The 15,610-nt window shown below is 54.7% G+C and overlaps 7 protein-coding genes across 7 annotated transcripts; 2 read left to right on the top strand and 5 right to left on the bottom strand.

Moving 5' to 3' along the window:
• Positions 1 to 993: 993 nt before the first annotated feature.
• W97_08841 (uncharacterized protein) lies at positions 994 to 2,535 on the top strand (the record flags this gene model as incomplete). The annotated part of the gene is made up of 3 exons (XM_007786708.1): positions 994 to 1,199; positions 1,255 to 1,702; positions 1,759 to 2,535. The coding sequence occupies 3 exons, from the start codon at positions 994 to 996 to the stop codon at positions 2,533 to 2,535; spliced, it is 1,431 nt and encodes a 476-aa protein (XP_007784898.1).
• Positions 2,536 to 3,565: 1,030 nt separating this feature from the next.
• On the top strand, positions 3,566 to 4,435 carry W97_08840 (uncharacterized protein; the record flags this gene model as incomplete). The annotated part of the gene is made up of 1 exon (XM_007786707.1): positions 3,566 to 4,435. One exon carries the CDS (start codon positions 3,566 to 3,568, stop codon positions 4,433 to 4,435), a length of 870 nt encoding a protein of 289 aa, XP_007784897.1.
• Positions 4,436 to 4,756: 321 nt separating this feature from the next.
• On the bottom strand, positions 4,757 to 5,953 carry W97_08839 (uncharacterized protein; the record flags this gene model as incomplete). Its single annotated transcript, XM_007786706.1, has 1 exon — positions 4,757 to 5,953. One exon carries the CDS (start codon positions 5,951 to 5,953, stop codon positions 4,757 to 4,759), a length of 1,197 nt encoding a protein of 398 aa, XP_007784896.1.
• Positions 5,954 to 6,764: 811 nt separating this feature from the next.
• W97_08838 (uncharacterized protein) lies at positions 6,765 to 8,375 on the bottom strand (the record flags this gene model as incomplete). Its single annotated transcript, XM_007786705.1, has 3 exons — positions 6,765 to 6,789; positions 6,847 to 8,116; positions 8,174 to 8,375. 3 exons carry the CDS (start codon positions 8,373 to 8,375, stop codon positions 6,765 to 6,767), a joined length of 1,497 nt encoding a protein of 498 aa, XP_007784895.1.
• Positions 8,376 to 9,074: 699 nt separating this feature from the next.
• W97_08837 (uncharacterized protein) lies at positions 9,075 to 10,427 on the bottom strand (the record flags this gene model as incomplete). The annotated part of the gene is made up of 3 exons (XM_007786704.1): positions 9,075 to 9,176; positions 9,260 to 9,334; positions 9,471 to 10,427. The coding sequence occupies 3 exons, from the start codon at positions 10,425 to 10,427 to the stop codon at positions 9,075 to 9,077; spliced, it is 1,134 nt and encodes a 377-aa protein (XP_007784894.1).
• Positions 10,428 to 11,097: 670 nt separating this feature from the next.
• W97_08836 (uncharacterized protein) lies at positions 11,098 to 13,276 on the bottom strand (the record flags this gene model as incomplete). Its single annotated transcript, XM_007786703.1, has 2 exons — positions 11,098 to 12,599; positions 12,661 to 13,276. The coding sequence occupies 2 exons, from the start codon at positions 13,274 to 13,276 to the stop codon at positions 11,098 to 11,100; spliced, it is 2,118 nt and encodes a 705-aa protein (XP_007784893.1).
• Positions 13,277 to 15,118: 1,842 nt separating this feature from the next.
• On the bottom strand, positions 15,119 to 15,577 carry W97_08835 (uncharacterized protein; the record flags this gene model as incomplete). Its single annotated transcript, XM_007786702.1, has 2 exons — positions 15,119 to 15,432; positions 15,487 to 15,577. 2 exons carry the CDS (start codon positions 15,575 to 15,577, stop codon positions 15,119 to 15,121), a joined length of 405 nt encoding a protein of 134 aa, XP_007784892.1.
• Positions 15,578 to 15,610: the final 33 nt, after the last annotated feature.

The raw sequence follows: 15,610 nt of genomic DNA, 5'->3' as shown, positions 1-15,610 counted from the left end.
ATTTCAGAAGGCCGATCGGGCTGTGTTTAGCAGCTTCAAGGAAAGAAGTGCGCTTCTTCTGGTGCTGCGGAGAAGAGAATTGCGCTGGATGCGTGCGTCTGCAAGAGGAGACCTCGAGGCGAGGCGCCGGTGCTTCTGGATGTCGCCCCGACACGGCAACAATTTCTGGGGTTTCCGCCGCCGCCTTCGGTCTTTCCGCCGCCAGCCTTGCGCCCCGTGCGAAACGGCACAAGAGCCCCACTAAAAGTGCTTTGCCGCATCTATGCTGTAGCTTATTCAATACTAGATTCACGATCGGACTGGACTCACGATATTGTCATTTGTGGAGCAGCTAGACCAATCTCACATAGTAGAGGGCAAAAGGTGCTCAGCACCTTAGCTCTTCGAGTGCATTCATTGCCTAAGGTGTCTTTGATTTACGGATTGTGCTTAGGGGCTATCCAGCTCCATGGCCAAAACTAGCTTTCAACGCGGCAACCGGCTTTTTGCATGGCCCTTGGCACGCACTCTGGGGTCGGACTCGCTCCAGCAAATCGGCTCTGGCTTGCCCAGGCCTTGAGCTGATGCCGGAGAACCCGGGCATCCGTAGGTGTTCCTCGTTGGCGGACCCAGTCTGCCACTTGCCGGTGACCTCGTCTCCGCATGGAGCAGCAAGCGGGGCTCCATGGGGACATCCATGGGCAGGGCAAGGTAAATGGTTTTCTGAATGGAGCTTGGCTAAGCGGTGGCGCCGCCTGTCGCAGCGCCTCCCGGAATGCGACCAGGGCGACTCATGCTCGGTTCAGAAGCCTGGAATACTGAATAGACAATGCAGATCTGGGGATTGTCTGGGGTGGAGGCGAAGGCGAGTGTCTATAAAACTCCCTGCATCCATTTCTTATTTCCTCTTCAAGTCACGAAATAATCCGCTTCCATCTGCTCTCTCGAGGTCTTACTTATCCTTCCTTGAAGAGGCTCTGATCCTCTCCTGAGTGTCGATCACATATCATTACAATGAACAACTTCCGAGAGAACAGTATCGGCGGTATCCCAGTCGACGATATGAAGAAGCAAGACATCGAGCAGATTGAACAGGAGATCCCTCAGACCGAAGATGAGAAGGCTGCATTTGCGGCGGAAGAGAAGGCCCTTGTGAGGAAGATCGATCTGTTCCTTCTTCCCACGATATGGCTTATGTACCTGTTGTCCTATATGGACAGGTAGCTCCCCCTCCCCTCTATCCTTGCTATACTCTCTCTGACTCTGAGCCACCAGGACCAATATCGGGAATGCACGTATCGCAGGAATGGCGGACGACCTGAGCCTTACTTCGAACCAGTACTCAATTATCCTCGTGGTCTTCTTCATCACCTACGTGCTTTTCGAGGTCCCCTCCAATATGATCTTGGCCAAGTCGCGACCGTCCATTTTTTTGCCGACTATCATGGTCTTATGGGGCGCAGCAACCTGTGTCATGGCCGCCGCGCAGTCCTACAAGCATCTCATCGCCCTCCGCCTCATTATCGGCATGTTTGAAGCGGGGTTTGCACCCGGCATTCTCTTCATCCTGTCTTCCTGGTATAAGAAGAACGAACAATCCAAGCGATTCGCTGTCTATATCTCTGCTGCTGTCCTTAGCGGCGCTTTTGGAGGCATTTTGGCGGGGGCCATCACAGGGGGACTGGACGGAGCTCATGGGATCCGCGGCTGGAGATGGCTTTTCGTAAGTTATGCTCGAGCCCATTATTTCGGATTCACGAGCCTAACTGTCGTTGTTAGATCGTCGAAGGTGTTGCCACAATTGTATGGGCGGTTATCGCCCACTTCATCCTACTCGATTTCCCAGCCACCACCAAGCGGCTCAGCGATCGTGAGCGCCACGTCGCTCTTGCCCGCCTCGCCGCCGACAACGTGACCGCCCGGGTTGAAGGCGCGCCCAAGCTCACCTCGTTACAAGCCTTGAAGCAGTGCGTCACCAACTGGCGTGTCTGGATGATGGTGGCCGGCTATATGGTCATCGTCGGCTCGTCCACTCTTTCATACTTCTATCCGACTTTAGTCAGAGGCCTGGGTTACACCGCGATAATGGCGCAATACATGACAGTCCCAATCTATGCCGTCGCCTTCGTCGCCGTTCTAACAACTGGCTACTTCTGCGATAAGTATCCCAAAGTCCGCGGCCTCGTCATTGCCAGCTGGCTCACCTTGGCCCTCATCTGCGCCATCGTTATCTGCCTCGTCTACAACTTCACGGCGCGGTACGTGCTCCTTGTCTTCATGGCCACAGGGCTCTGGGCGTCCAACGGGCTCGCACTGTCGTACTGCGCCTCGACCTTCGGTGCCATGCCGCAAGAGACACGCGCCGTCTCTCTTGCGCTGGTCAACGCGCTCGGAAATCTTGCTCAGATCTATGGCGCGTATCTTTTCCCTACTACAGACGCGCCGAAGTATCTCTTGGGCTTTGGTGTTGTCGCTGGGATGTGTGCGTTCGGGATTGGCGTTTACGTTTTCGCGCATATTATTCTCAGGAGACACCCGACCAAGACGGTGTACTAGTGTTGTGTGTAGAAACAGTACACCTAGAGTCTCTTAGAGAAGCTGCTATTCGTATTCTTTCCGCAGGCTTCATGGCTACAGACTTGTATATATCCAACAAACTATTTCAACTTTCGTGCGCGAGAATAACTATCCAAAGCTCATCCAAAACAAGTATTGCCGCATAGAATGCCACTCCTGTACATTTATACGAACAACGGAAACGGGCAACTCCTAGATCGAAGACGCTTCAGGTGATCGATGCACTAAAACACTGCACTGCTGAAAACCCCATCGTTCCGACAGACTCCCACATAAGTGACAGAAATCGCCGGACTCGTAAACTACCGGACTCACAACTTACTCCTAAATCACCGAAATCTACTAGATTCACTATATCTCTAAAGATCTTTACTCTAGCCATCCTACCTCTAGGTATAGCTTACATATGTATATATAGCAGCATACTATAAAGGATTACGCCTAGTTATAACCTCTCTAAGCTGACTGAAGACCTATGCTCTAGCTATCCTACCTCTAGGTATAGCTTGCACATGTTTATATGGCAGCATACTATGAAGAATCACGCCTATTCATAGTCTCCCTAAGCTGACTAAAGACCCATCTGTTTTTCTAGAGTCCGGCAATTTCTATTACCTAGGTGCGAACTGCCAATCGCCGGACTTCCGATTCACTCCTAAATCCCTAAAATCCAGTAAACTCACCACGTTCCTAAAGATCTTTACCCCAGCCGTTCCACCTCTAGCTGTAGCTTAAACACACTCATAAGGTAGTATACTATAAGGACTTGCTTCTATTCGTGACCTTTCCTCAGCTGACTGAAGACCTATCTGCTTTCGAGTCCGGCGATTTGTGTCACCCGCATGACCCCCTACTCCCATCTTACAGCCCTATCGGGCCGATCTCCCCGAGAAACATCAAGAGCCTCGGTCCAACGTCGACGTTCGACCTCCAAGTTAAACAACACAGACAGCGCCTTCTCACACCTTCCAACCTCCCAATCCGCTCTCCAGCCTCTCCAACAACAAAAATGTCCTCACCACACCTTCCCTCCACCCGTTCCCTCCTCCGCAGAACGGACATCCTCCTCCTCCGCCTCCACGCCCTCCTCTCCACCCCCTCCGGCATTGACCGCACCCTCTGCACCCTCTCCTACACCCTGGCCTTCCTCCACGCGCGGCTCTCCCCCCTTTTGACCTTACGGCTCTCCCGATTCGCAGCATCCATAGCCTCCAAAGCTTCTGATGCGCTACTGCCAGGCGAGACCCTTATAGCCAGCCTCCCCGCGCCCACCTCCATCGCGCTCCTCAGCCGCACAACCACCTCCCTAAAATCCCTCGCGGCCCTAATCGCCGACTTCCGCATCTTCATCCGCCTGTGGGGCCTCCTAGGTATCTACGCCTGGGCGCGCGACACCTGGGCCTCCCCGCCGGCGGATGCGGTACTGCGACGTATCACGTGGGCGCAGGTGGGCGTGAACGCTGCATACCAGGTCCTGGAAAACGGGGCCTATTTGGCGAGTCACGGCGTCCTGGTGTCCGAGGGCTGGGTCGGTGAGAGAGGCGAAAGGAGACAGGCGCGATGGTGGGTGTGGAGCAGTCGGTTTTGGGCTGCGCATGTTGGGCTGGAATTCTTGAGGCTGGGGTATCTGTGGCGGAAACAACACAGCAGAAGAAGTACGGACGGGGAGGGGGAGAAGGAGGACAAGATTGAGCGGAAGGCGGAGCAGGAGCTTTGGTGGAGGGATTTGGTCAGCAATGCGGCGTATGGGCCGCTTACAATTCATTGGAGTTTGGAGGAGGGCTGCTTAAGTGAGAGTTGGGTCGGGTTGCTGGGTATGGTCGCGGGAGGGGTGGGGTTGAGGGAGCGATGGAAGGCTACGGCTGCTGTTGTTCGGTGAGATTGTGGTTGACTTGTCGCAACTCAGCAATGGGCTCCTGCATATCTACGTACGGTACCCAAACGAACGGCTCGTTGGCCGCGGGGCTTCCGCATGTCATTGCTATCGACCTTCTTGTACATTTTACTACGCGAGCAAGGGAGGCCATGTTTGATATTTAGGCGTGCCTGGCGAGGTGTTTCGGAGGACCAAGCCATACTGCTAGGTGCAGAACATGCAGCAAGAACTCTTTGTGTTCGTTGTGTTCGTTACGCCCGTTTCCAGTCATCCGGAAGTTATTACAGCTCATTATCGTTGTCTCGCAAAGTCCGCCTCCTATCTCTAAGCTTGGGTCATGATGTCCGGCATATTCATCTCCACCGCCTCCTCGGTCAGAGCTACACCTCCCTCAACCTCGACCTCCGATCCCTCAGAAGACTCACTCGCGACACTACCCCGCCGACTGTGCCTCGCGGATGGCGTGACGTCCGGACAGGTGCCGGATAGTCGGCTTGGACCTCTGGAATGGCGGTGTAGAAGCCCCAAGTCAACCTCCTCGGCGTCCTTGTCGCACACGCGGAAGTCTTGACTATCTGACGGGGGCAAGGTGAGGTTGGAGCCCGCGGACGACGACTCCCTCGAGCCTTTGAAAACGTTGAAAGACTGGAAGGCTTGTTTCACGGTGCGCCGAAGGCCTGGTGGAGTTGGCCGTTCGGCGTCCGGAGGATCCGCGGAGGAGCTGGTGCGAAGAGAGTAGAATCGTCTGGCGGACTTTCTCGCGTGTTCTTTGAACTCAACGTCAGACTGGTGGGTCGCCCACGTGGATTGACTAGCCATGGATGCGAGATCGAGAGAGGACTCGACGGGGCGAAGCTCATACGGCGTAGGGATACCGATGCTGCGGAGAACGGTTGCATCGAGCACTCGAAGTTCAGCAGTGTCACTCGGTTGGAGTGGCTCGACACCTTCCGCAAAGACTGAATTGACCGACGTATAGATGCGGTCCCTATAGTACGGACGACACGAGTGACAGCACAGGAATGTGCATGTTTTCGACTCCTGCCGCAACCTGCGCTTAAACTTCCCGAGGATCTTGTGTGCTCCGGGCATGGACTCCTGTTGTACGCTGTCCTTGCGGTGGTTGACATCGCTGGATGACGCGTCCTGGGGTGAGTGCGTGATACTCGGCGGTGTATTTTCAGGAGACGTTGCTGATGTGGGGCTGTCTGCAGTCTTTCCAAGCTCGCTCTCAATCACACTCTTGAGGTGCTGCTTCTGCTTCCCAATCCTAACGAGCTGTTCGACCGTGTAGACGGCATTCTCCACTGCCTTGATCTCGGAATTGCTGAAACCCAACGATATAAGCTCCGAAGGGCTGGGATTGGATGGATCTGACGAGACGTGTGAGGTTGGCGCGACTGCAGACGGCAAGGCGGCTGGAGGGCTTGGGCGAGTGTCTTGCCTGCAGATGTAGACCCAGCCGTGAGAGGGTTTGCGAAGGCACAGTTGGCACTGGTAGGATCCGAAGAGGCGGTCCATCTCAACGTGAGTACACACTGGCTTCACAGCTGCGCGTCGGGGAGTAGGAAGACGGAACTGTATGGGGGAGGTCAGCAACAAGCTCAGTGAGGTTCTTTCAAGAGACCTCCCACGGTACCTTTTGCGGCGCCATTGTTCCAGAGCGGACAGGCAGTACGAGCCGAATGAGCTTGGTAGTGCGGTTGAAGTCCGAGGTTCAGGCGTCTGGGTGGTATGTCGTGACTACAAAGTCAACATGGGATGGAAAAGTCAGACGACGACGAATGCCATTTGGTAGGTTTGGATTTGGTGCAGTGAGGGAATGGTAATTGATAAAGGCCGGCAACGGGCCCGGCTGTGACTTTGAGGCTCCTCAATATCTCAGATTTGGTACAGAGGTTGTGGGCCACGGAAAGAATGTCGTAGAGCGAAAGAAAGCCGGAAGTGTGCCGGGCAAGTAATTTTCCACACGAGATGAATTTGCTTCACGAGATCAGCACCTCAACGCACGTGAGGCACCCTTTATGATAGCTTCTGAAAGCCACAATCCCGTCAATGGAACAATCCTCCGCTACCTACGCTTCGAGGTATGTAAGCTGTGTAGGCGCGTCGATCTTAACAATCCCTATCTACGGCCGCAACACAACTTCGATTCTGTCGCTGACATATCTCCTCCCCCACGTTCACAGCAGTAGCAGTAGATAACTTCGGAGCGATCGTGTTCACTCTCCTCTCAGGTCATTAGAATTTGCTGTGGAGATGTTGTTAAACTGCGCAAGTCAGGGATCCTGCTTTCTTCTTCTTCGTAGACATAACCGTCAGCAATAACAGCTCAAACACTGATCGTTTTGAACACACTGTTGCGACCGTCAGTAAACTCCCAAGTACGACCAGTGAACACTCAATAAACTCACCCAAACCCGCTCCCCCCCGTCGCCATGACCGTCCCCGGAATCTGCGGATGCCAATGCCCCTCCTTGACCATCTCCATATAATGCACAAACAGCAGCTGGGGCGGCACATCCTTCACGCCCGCCGTATCCCTACTCTCCTCATCGTCCAGCTCAACCGCTAGATCCCACAACGTCAGCGTATTATCCCCCGCGCCTACCAGCACAATACTATCTTCCGTGGGATGCCACTCCAAGCTGGTAATCTGCTCCTTGTGGAAGGTGAACGAGGCCACAGGCTCCGGCCTGCTGATCGTGTTGGCTCCTTTCTGTGCCTGTGCGGCCGTCCGCCACTGCCGCAGGTCCCAGACCGCCCACTCGCCGTCCTCGTGGCCGGAGGCGAGCAGATGCGACGTCTGTCGCGACCAGGAGAGCACATTAACATCCGTACTGGTCACAGGAACCGACAACGCCGGCTTATGCGACTTCGACCGCGTGTCCCACACCCTGACGTACCCGTCGTTGCCGCCGGAAGCGAAGGTCGTCTTGTCGCTAGGCGACCACTGGATCTCCTCAACAGTGCCGGTATGCCCCGTAAACGGCGCAGAGTCTGTGCTAAACGAGCCATTGGGCGCGCGGGTGGTAATGAAGATGCGACCGTCGGCATCGCCGGTTGCGATGCGGCCTTCGGGGACGTGGGGGGACCAGTCGACTGCGTAGCCTTCTGAGCGCTTGTGTGCGCCGATGGTGTAGAGGGGCTTGTTTTGCTGCGGGGTGATGGTTGTGCCGGGCGTGTCGAAGGAGGTGAGGTGGGGTGTTACGTCGTGGATGAGGACCTGGCCGCTCTCCATCATGGATGCTGTTAGAGTGGTGGGCGGCCTAGCGGAGGTGGCTTGGGGCGATTGAAAGGCGCGTATGCGGTTGGTGGTGGATGTTAGGGGTATGGACTTTGTCTCGAGGATTGGATCTGCGCTTTCGTCATCGGATTCTTCGTCTGAGTCCTCCTCGTGTTCTCTCTCCATGCGTGAGAGGCTTGAGAGCTTCATGACCATAAGCTGATTCTCCTTCTCGTGCCCTCGCGCCGCTTGCGTGCCGGCTACGGCGTAGACGGTCGCTGGGTATGACTTGCGGTTGTCGCCTAAATTGTCGCGAACAATGTCAAAGGAGAGGCACGGCCATGGCGACTCTAGCGTATGTAGCATTTGATATGTGGAGAGGTCCGGCGCAAGTGTCTCGCCTGCAGCGAGTCGATTCCGCCCAACTATGAAGGTGTCTTGGTCCACATCCATCGCATCTGTTGCATGTATGAGCAGCCGGCGTACATCTGGCGGGGCGGCTGTTGCTTACAGACCCTCGCGCTCTTCTGCTTCTCTTTCTTCGTCTGGCCGGCCGTCTACACCGGCCTCAAATATCTCGTCCTCGCTCTCATACTCGTCTTCGTATTCGTCCTCGAAGTCGCTCGCGTCGCCGTCATTCTGGATGTTACTGGGACGCTCGCCGTTCTTGCGCGGGTCCGTCTCGCTCTCGGGTAGTTCTGCTGGTCTCTTGCTCATAGTGTCTGTTTGGAGCGCTGTTCACTGGTCTGCGTATGTTGTTTGAGTAGAGTTGACGTATGATGTGGGATGTTAGAAGTGCCCCAGAACTTTTTTCAAGATGGCTATCGATAAGGCGAGATGAGATGAGATAAGATAACACCAGTGCTCAACTACAACATGGCGTAGAGCGAGAAATGTGATTGACGTATTTGATAGACGGGAATGCACACAATCTCGTCCGGTGACAACTGGAAGGATCTGTCGGCCTGTCTTGATCAGATCAGATCCATGTCCTACACAGGCAAGCCGGATAAAAGTATTTGCAGGGGTCGGTATATCGCGGGTAGGCTTTCAGCTGTGTACCCCGCTGCGTGTAGAACCAGAAGAGAACAAAATACCTCTTCTGGTCGCAGCCTTCTCCTCGTCATTGAGATTGCGCTCTCAGCGTACACACTACAGCCCTAGGGCGATGTGGCTCTCAATCCAACAACTTCGCCTTTCCCCTTGCCCGAGACCAGTCAAAAAGCAGCGTACGCGCACATCCGTTTACCGCACCAGTCGCCCAAATATGCAGGGTACAAGAGAGAAAGAGCGTCGCATCGTAGCGCCGTTGCTCGTGTAAACCATCTTAACATCGCAGACGTCCATCCAGCCATCTCGCGTACTCAATGGTTCTCACGCCGACCCGGAGGAGGGAAGAAGGATGAACGTCTTAAGCTAACCCACGGACTGGTACAGGAGCAACGGCTCGCCCACGTGCTCAATTTCTGGGATCGTGCAGCGAAGGTCGAATGCTTTCGAAAGGACGATTTTGAAGATCTAGGTCGAGCGTCAGCAAGCCACTTTGAAGCGATCAACGGCGATGGGGAAAGAGGAGAGGCTAGAGGCTAGTAGGAAGCTACCTTCTGCACATTGATGCTGTGACTTGTGCTGCTGAATATGAGGGAGGCTTTCATCGCTTTCGCGAAACGCTTGGCCTACGAACAAGCACTCGTTAGCTTCGATACTCTAAAACAGCACTTGAGACTGGCCACGCAAGTTCTGATAATCGAGTTGTGGTACTGGGTTGGCTGGAAATTCTGCAGCCAAATAGAACGAGCACACCAAACTAACCTGGTTGCTTATTTCCTCCTGCTCCGCCTGCGGCAGCCCGACAAAGGAGTCATACTTCGTCCCCACCAGCACCGGAATCGCCGTCCGATTGAACCCCCTTCCCTGTCTATACCACTCCTTGACGCTATTCAGCGTGCTCTTCCTTGTCAAGTCGAACATAAACAGTATCGCCACCGCATCGTTGCACACGAGCGGCAGCATATTGACAAACTCCCTCTGACCGCCCAGATCCCAGATTGAAAATGTGATCTCAGTGTTCCGGATGCTGATGGTCTTCTCCATGAAGTTCACGCCCAGCGTCTGGATGTAGTCTTCGTCCCAAGAGCCTTCGACATATTTGACCATCAGGCTGGTTTTGCCGATCTGCGCATCGCCCACCATGCCTACTTTTATGACCACCGATGTGTTCTCCTTCTGTTGCTGTGGGGGCGGCTGCTGTTGGTACTGTTGTTGCGGCTGCGGCTGGGGAGGCGCCGCTTGATAGGATCGCTGACTTGGTTCTTGATAGCCGGAGGACCGCGCATTGCCTTCGCTGTGGGAGTAGCGGTCGTGGCCGCTTTGGGGGCCGCCTGTGTGCCCAGATGATGGTCTGCTCGGCATGCCCTGTCCATAATGCCCATTCTGGCTGTAGCCGTATTGCGGCGGTGGAGGTGTTACTGCGTCTGGCGTCGAAGTTTGAGAGTGTGAGAACTGAGTGTAACCGGGATGATACTGGTCCCGCGATTGCGAGTCGTGGGAGTACGACCGCGAGAAGCCTGTATCGGAGTAGGATGTATGTGGGCGCGAGGATTGATGCGGCGGCTCGGGAGTGTATGCTGTGTGGACTTCGGGGAGGGCTTGGACGGTAGAGGCTGTTATGGTGTTGATGCTAGAATCGTCCCGCATTGACTGATCTTGCGGGAGCGGATCTGGAGGCTGAAAGGGCTGAAAGTTCTGGTAGTTCTGACGGATATCCATAACTGCTGTGAGGTGCCGCAAGTGGCTGTCCCGGTCTCCGTGGCGACAGCAGCTGGTGGGTAGTGGAGCGAACTCGTCGAGGAATCTAGTCTATCGCAGGAACCGAATCTGAGGGTTTGTTGATAGCCGCGGACGCCCCCGAAGCGGGTTAGCACGAAACAGGCGTGTAAGAGACGCGTCAGGACCAATTCACAGTCAGCATGCTCTAGGCGAATTCGCGAAGTCAGTCTGTTTCAGCGATTGTGGGCGCAGTTTGTGGTAAAAGCGACAGAGGAATGGACAACCGATCGGAGGACTGTGCCTGAGGCTGGCGGCAGGGATGGCGGTAGCGCGAGACCGCGAAACGGCTTGTGCACGGAGCCATTGGCGGGGCGACAATTGTTCCATCTCATCCAAGATCCAAATTGCAGAAAGCACTTGTATGCCGGAGCAGCAATTAGGCGTAGCTACATAGATCCTCCGGCTTCGTTACGGCGGCCTTGATTTAATTCTGGTGGTGTGATAGCCTCAAGTCTTGATTGGCTATCTTGAGGAAGCTACCTTAGGCTTGGAAAGTCCGCAAGATCAATACGCCAGATAAATGCTCACATCCACTGAAACGCCGAGCAATGCCGCTTGGATATCCTCATCCGTGAGAGTGTCCCCATCAAAACCGTTTCCCGTATCTAGATCAGCCTACGATCTCCGCCCAGTCAGGCGTAACCACAAACTTGCCCCTCACCTGCCCCAGTCCCCATGACTCCCCACCCTCTCTTCCCACCCGTTCTTTCTCATCGTCTAATCTCGTGACAACAACATCCTGCAGGAACTTCACATCCGTCCCCATTGACAGTTCCAGTGAAGTGCCGCCCCAATCCAACGTCGCGCGGCCGGAGCGGTGGATGCGTAGCTTGCCCGCTAGACCGGGCTTGAGAGAGGGACCCATCGGGTTTGAGAAGTCGAGGGGGCTATCTTCTATCTTAACAGGGTTGGCTTCTGTGCTGGCGCCTGCTGTGGTGGGTGCTTGGGTATTGGGCACTGCAGTGGAGCCATTGGGAGGCGCATCGATATCCATGGCGTTGTCTCGTGTAAGGGTGGGGGATTGCGGCTCCTTTTTAACGCTGGAAGAGGGTGCAGGCTGAAGATCGGGGACGATGGGAGGCAGTTGAAACAGGTAGACGCGGTCTGCGCGTTTGTCGGGGGCGGTGGCCGCTTCGGCCTCTCCCTCGGCGGCCGGCTGGTCGGCATTAACCATGGCGGTGTCGCCTTCGGCGTCTTGTGCGTCCTGTGTCCCTGCCACAGGAGCAGAGGAACTGGAAGCGGCGGGTGTCGGACGGATCCCAATGTTTCCAAGCTCTTCCGCCAGGATCTGGAGATCAGTCTCATGCCTCTTCCACTCAGCGCGCTCTTCATCTGTCTGAAGGACAGGTTTACGGTCTTGAAAAGAGGATTTCCGGCGCTTAGGAATCTTCTTCTTGCTCTGTTCCGGGGAGGAAGGCGGCTCCTTGAGGGGCTCATTTTGTGTAGAGTTGCCCCTGCCGACAGCCACGTCTTCCGGCACAGTGATAGCCATGGGTTCATCGGTTGGTTCGTCCTTTATCCTGATACCGTCCGCCACAGTGGACGCATCCTCGTCTTGATACACACCCTTCCAGGTCCGGGTTTCAGAGACGATCTCGACGTCTTTGGCCCGAGCTTTACCCTTCCTCACGGCGGACCTGGCAGCTGCCTCAACTGAGGTATCGGCTGCACCTTCCATAGTGCGTGCGTTGATCTCACCAGAGGTGGCTGTCGTAGCGTCTGTGTTGATGCCGACGCGACGTTCTTTGTGCGGAGCACGGGCTAATCGGATCGGCGGAAGGCCAGACACCGGCGAGTAGGTGCGCTCTCTTGCCTTCCCAGCAGATGGGCCTCCTCCTTCGCCTTCTTCGTCTTCATCGCTGCTGACGAGGTTGATATAGTCGACGTCCATACGTGGGCCTTCGATTGCTTCTTCAGGATCGGATGATATGTATCCGCCATCCTCGTACTCAGACTTGATGCCAAGCTGTCCCTCGAGATTCTCATCCTTGACTCTAGGCTCCTTCTTGATCTGATGTTGCCGTTGGCCGAAGAAGCGCTGACCGTCTGTTCGAGAGTAGCCCTCACGATCCCATCCACGTTCGTGACCGCGCTGGGCACTTCTGCTTGTATCTGCACGGTCCATCAGCATCAACCCTCCCACAGCACTCTCTCCATCTGCAGCAGAGCTTACCAGCAGAAACCATCCCACCGCTAAACGGCCCGCTAAAAGTTTCCGCACTCATGAATCCACCCCTACCCCTCGAACTGCCACCGCCGCGTCCTCGCCCTCTGAAATCGCGCCTCCTGGCTGCCTCCGCAGCATCGGCCTTCGCTTGGAGCTCCGCGAGCCTTTCCCGCTTGCGCGCGGCCTCTGCCTGCTCAGCCGCATCTCTTTCCTCTTTGCTGCGTCGAATTGTGTTCGGGGGAACTTTCAAACGTCCTCTGGTACCCCGGACTGCAGGAGCGGTAGTGCGTTTCCTCGATGGACCGCTACTTTTACCAGAATCGGTAGGTGTTGCTGCAGGAGAATCTGAGGGCGGGGCAGCTGCCGCGGCTTCTGCTGTGGAGGGGACATCTGATTGTGGAGGAGCACTCTGCGTCGCAGTAGGCGTGGGAACTAGCTCTGAATTTACGGGCGTCGGGACTGCAGGCTTTTCGGAGCCCTGTGATGGTGGGCCTTGGATTGGCTCAGGTGCTTCTGCTATCGGCGGCTCTTGCTCGACTGAAGAGGTTGCTCCCCCTCTTCCCCTGCCTCTACCCCTGGGTCGGCCTCGCGAGCCGCCTCTTCCGCTCCCCTTCGGCGGCATTTTGGCGGTGTTGTGGACGAAGTGCTATCGGATTGGCATGTTGTAGTTTTTCTATACTTCACTTATATTTTTGGAAATGGAGAGCTGGTTCAGGCTAAGACGAAACAAGTAAGAGCTAATCTTAGCGCAAGCCACTCGACAGCACTACGGAAAGCTTGATTTCAACTGTATCTCAACTATCCACATGTCTGTCCACTGCGCGGAGCCTTCGTTTTGAGCCACTGGAACGAGGGGGGAGCCTTTGCATAATCCATTAAAGTCCTGTCCACGGACTGTCTTCTTCTCAATGCCAAGCGAGCAAAGCGCAATGGTGTACCTTCAACCCGCTTTTCACTCCAGCCCTCCATGGCTGAGCCAATCCTATCCACCGAATCGATATGTACTCATAGCGTTGAATAGGTCCCCTACTCACTACTGCACAAAAAGCGATTCAGTTGATTCGCCAGTGCTACGTTCACTAGCCACTGGTTCACGAGACTTCTTTGCTTTCTCCTCTGCCTCAGCGATCATACGGCAAACTGCTCCTTGCATTTGGGTTGCCAGTGCCCGCATGGCAGTCTCCTCGCTGTCCTCACCACGCCTGGCACGGCAGATATAGCCCTTCATCAACACCTCGAGGTCTGGTTTTGGAGATGCGGTTCGACCTTTGGGGTGGCGGACAAGAGCGGCGAAAGTACCCATGTCATTGCCGAAGACGAGCATTGATCTCTGACAGTTCGACATCGAATAGAGCCGTTGCATTAGCTTCAGACGAGTTAGCATCTCGATGGTTGTCGATATGAAGCTTTTGTCCAACCTACTAAGGAATGCGTGCGCCTGTTTCTTGCCAAAAACGCCGGGTGGAAGGAGATGTTGACTGGCTGCTAGGAATGGTGACAGTGAGGTGGCCATGACCAAAGCGGCCCTCACTGAACAGTGTTTCTTCAAAGGTGTCGACTTTGGAGGTGCTGAGGTAGATGATATCTTTCGGAAGAGGTGTCAGCGGCGAAAACGAAGTTAAGAGGTAGCTCTTCGCCCAAGGCGGGTCGAAAGATGTAATGAAAAGGATGCGAATAACCGCAATGCTTCCAAACCGGGGCTGCGTATAGCCTTCGCAAACGGATTACGTCGGTCATTCTGATCGTTGCAAGAGGGGCTTCGTTTCATCACTCACAGTCGATTTATCACAGTGCAAAGTTGCTCTAGCATAGCAGTGTGCGAAGTAGTGTGAAACTCGCTTCAAGCCCTCCCGTCCGACATGTAATGTAGGAACGCGATGCACAGAGTTTGACTATAGAGCGGAGAGGCAATCTTGAGCCTGTGCGAGTCAAACCCTGATCGCATTGGGTCGCATCCTCCACTTAGTCTCCGTTACTCAGTCGATATCCTATTATTCGTCTATGGTGAAGCGACTTCTCTAGTAAAGTAGAAGCAAATGGATTATCATAATTAGCAAGGAGATACAGTGGACTATCGTCACAGTCTAGGCTATCATCTAATCTTCAAAGGGATTTCATGCAAAATTGAAGAGATATGAGCTGAAAGGATTTCTGGCGACTGCTATCGAGAGGTCTTTCAGATTCGTAAGCTGACAGATCCGTTTCAGGCGGCAGATCAACAATGGAATAGAGGCCCAGGGCTCAGAGAATCCCGCTCACTCATAGTCGACGCAAAACTCCGATGTCGCACTTCGCTCAGGCACACTATCCTAATATTCCCGAAAGATGTTGGACGCACAAGGGAAACAGTCACTCTTCCCTGTTCGATGCGGTTTCGGGACGCCGACATCGCCGCAGTAGACAGTCTCGCGCATTTAACACAGTAGCCGCCCAAAGTTATGACAAGCTGCTTAGACCTGTTGACTCATCCGGTTTGCCTCTGCCGCTTGCGTCCCTCTTTCGCTTCATCTTTCTCTTTGAGGATCTTCACAACCTCATGTTCCATATCCATTGCCAACTGCCGAATCGCCGCTCGCTTGGTCTCCGCTAGCTCCTTACCTGTCCTTCCGCTGCCCCGTATTAGGATTTCCATGGACCCATTCGCGGGTTCAACAGAATTTTTCGAGTTTCGAACAAGGGCGGCGTAATAACCGTTGGATGCTAGGGCAAGCAGGGGGTCCTGTCCGAAAACGAGCCTAATCTCAGACAACTCGGCGTTAAAAAGCACGCTTGCATGAGCTTCTACGCATCAGTGTCTTGTCCTCTACGTAGTGGTGCTCCAGATCAGCTTACTAATGAATTGATGTGCTTCTGCTTCGTGGAGGCTGCCCGGCAGAATGAGATGCTGACCAGCCTGAAGCAATAGCAGTTGCGAGTCAGTCATGATGTTGATCGCCGATTTGAGGTAGGTGATAGC

This window comes from Coniosporium apollinis (genome assembly GCF_000281105.1).
Source record: "Coniosporium apollinis CBS 100218 chromosome Unknown supercont1.65, whole genome shotgun sequence".
In the NCBI taxonomy this organism is placed as follows: domain Eukaryota; kingdom Fungi; phylum Ascomycota; class Dothideomycetes; genus Coniosporium; species Coniosporium apollinis.
The sequence above is the reverse complement of the archived record's forward strand: the minus strand, read 5'-3'. Positions and strand labels throughout refer to the sequence as shown.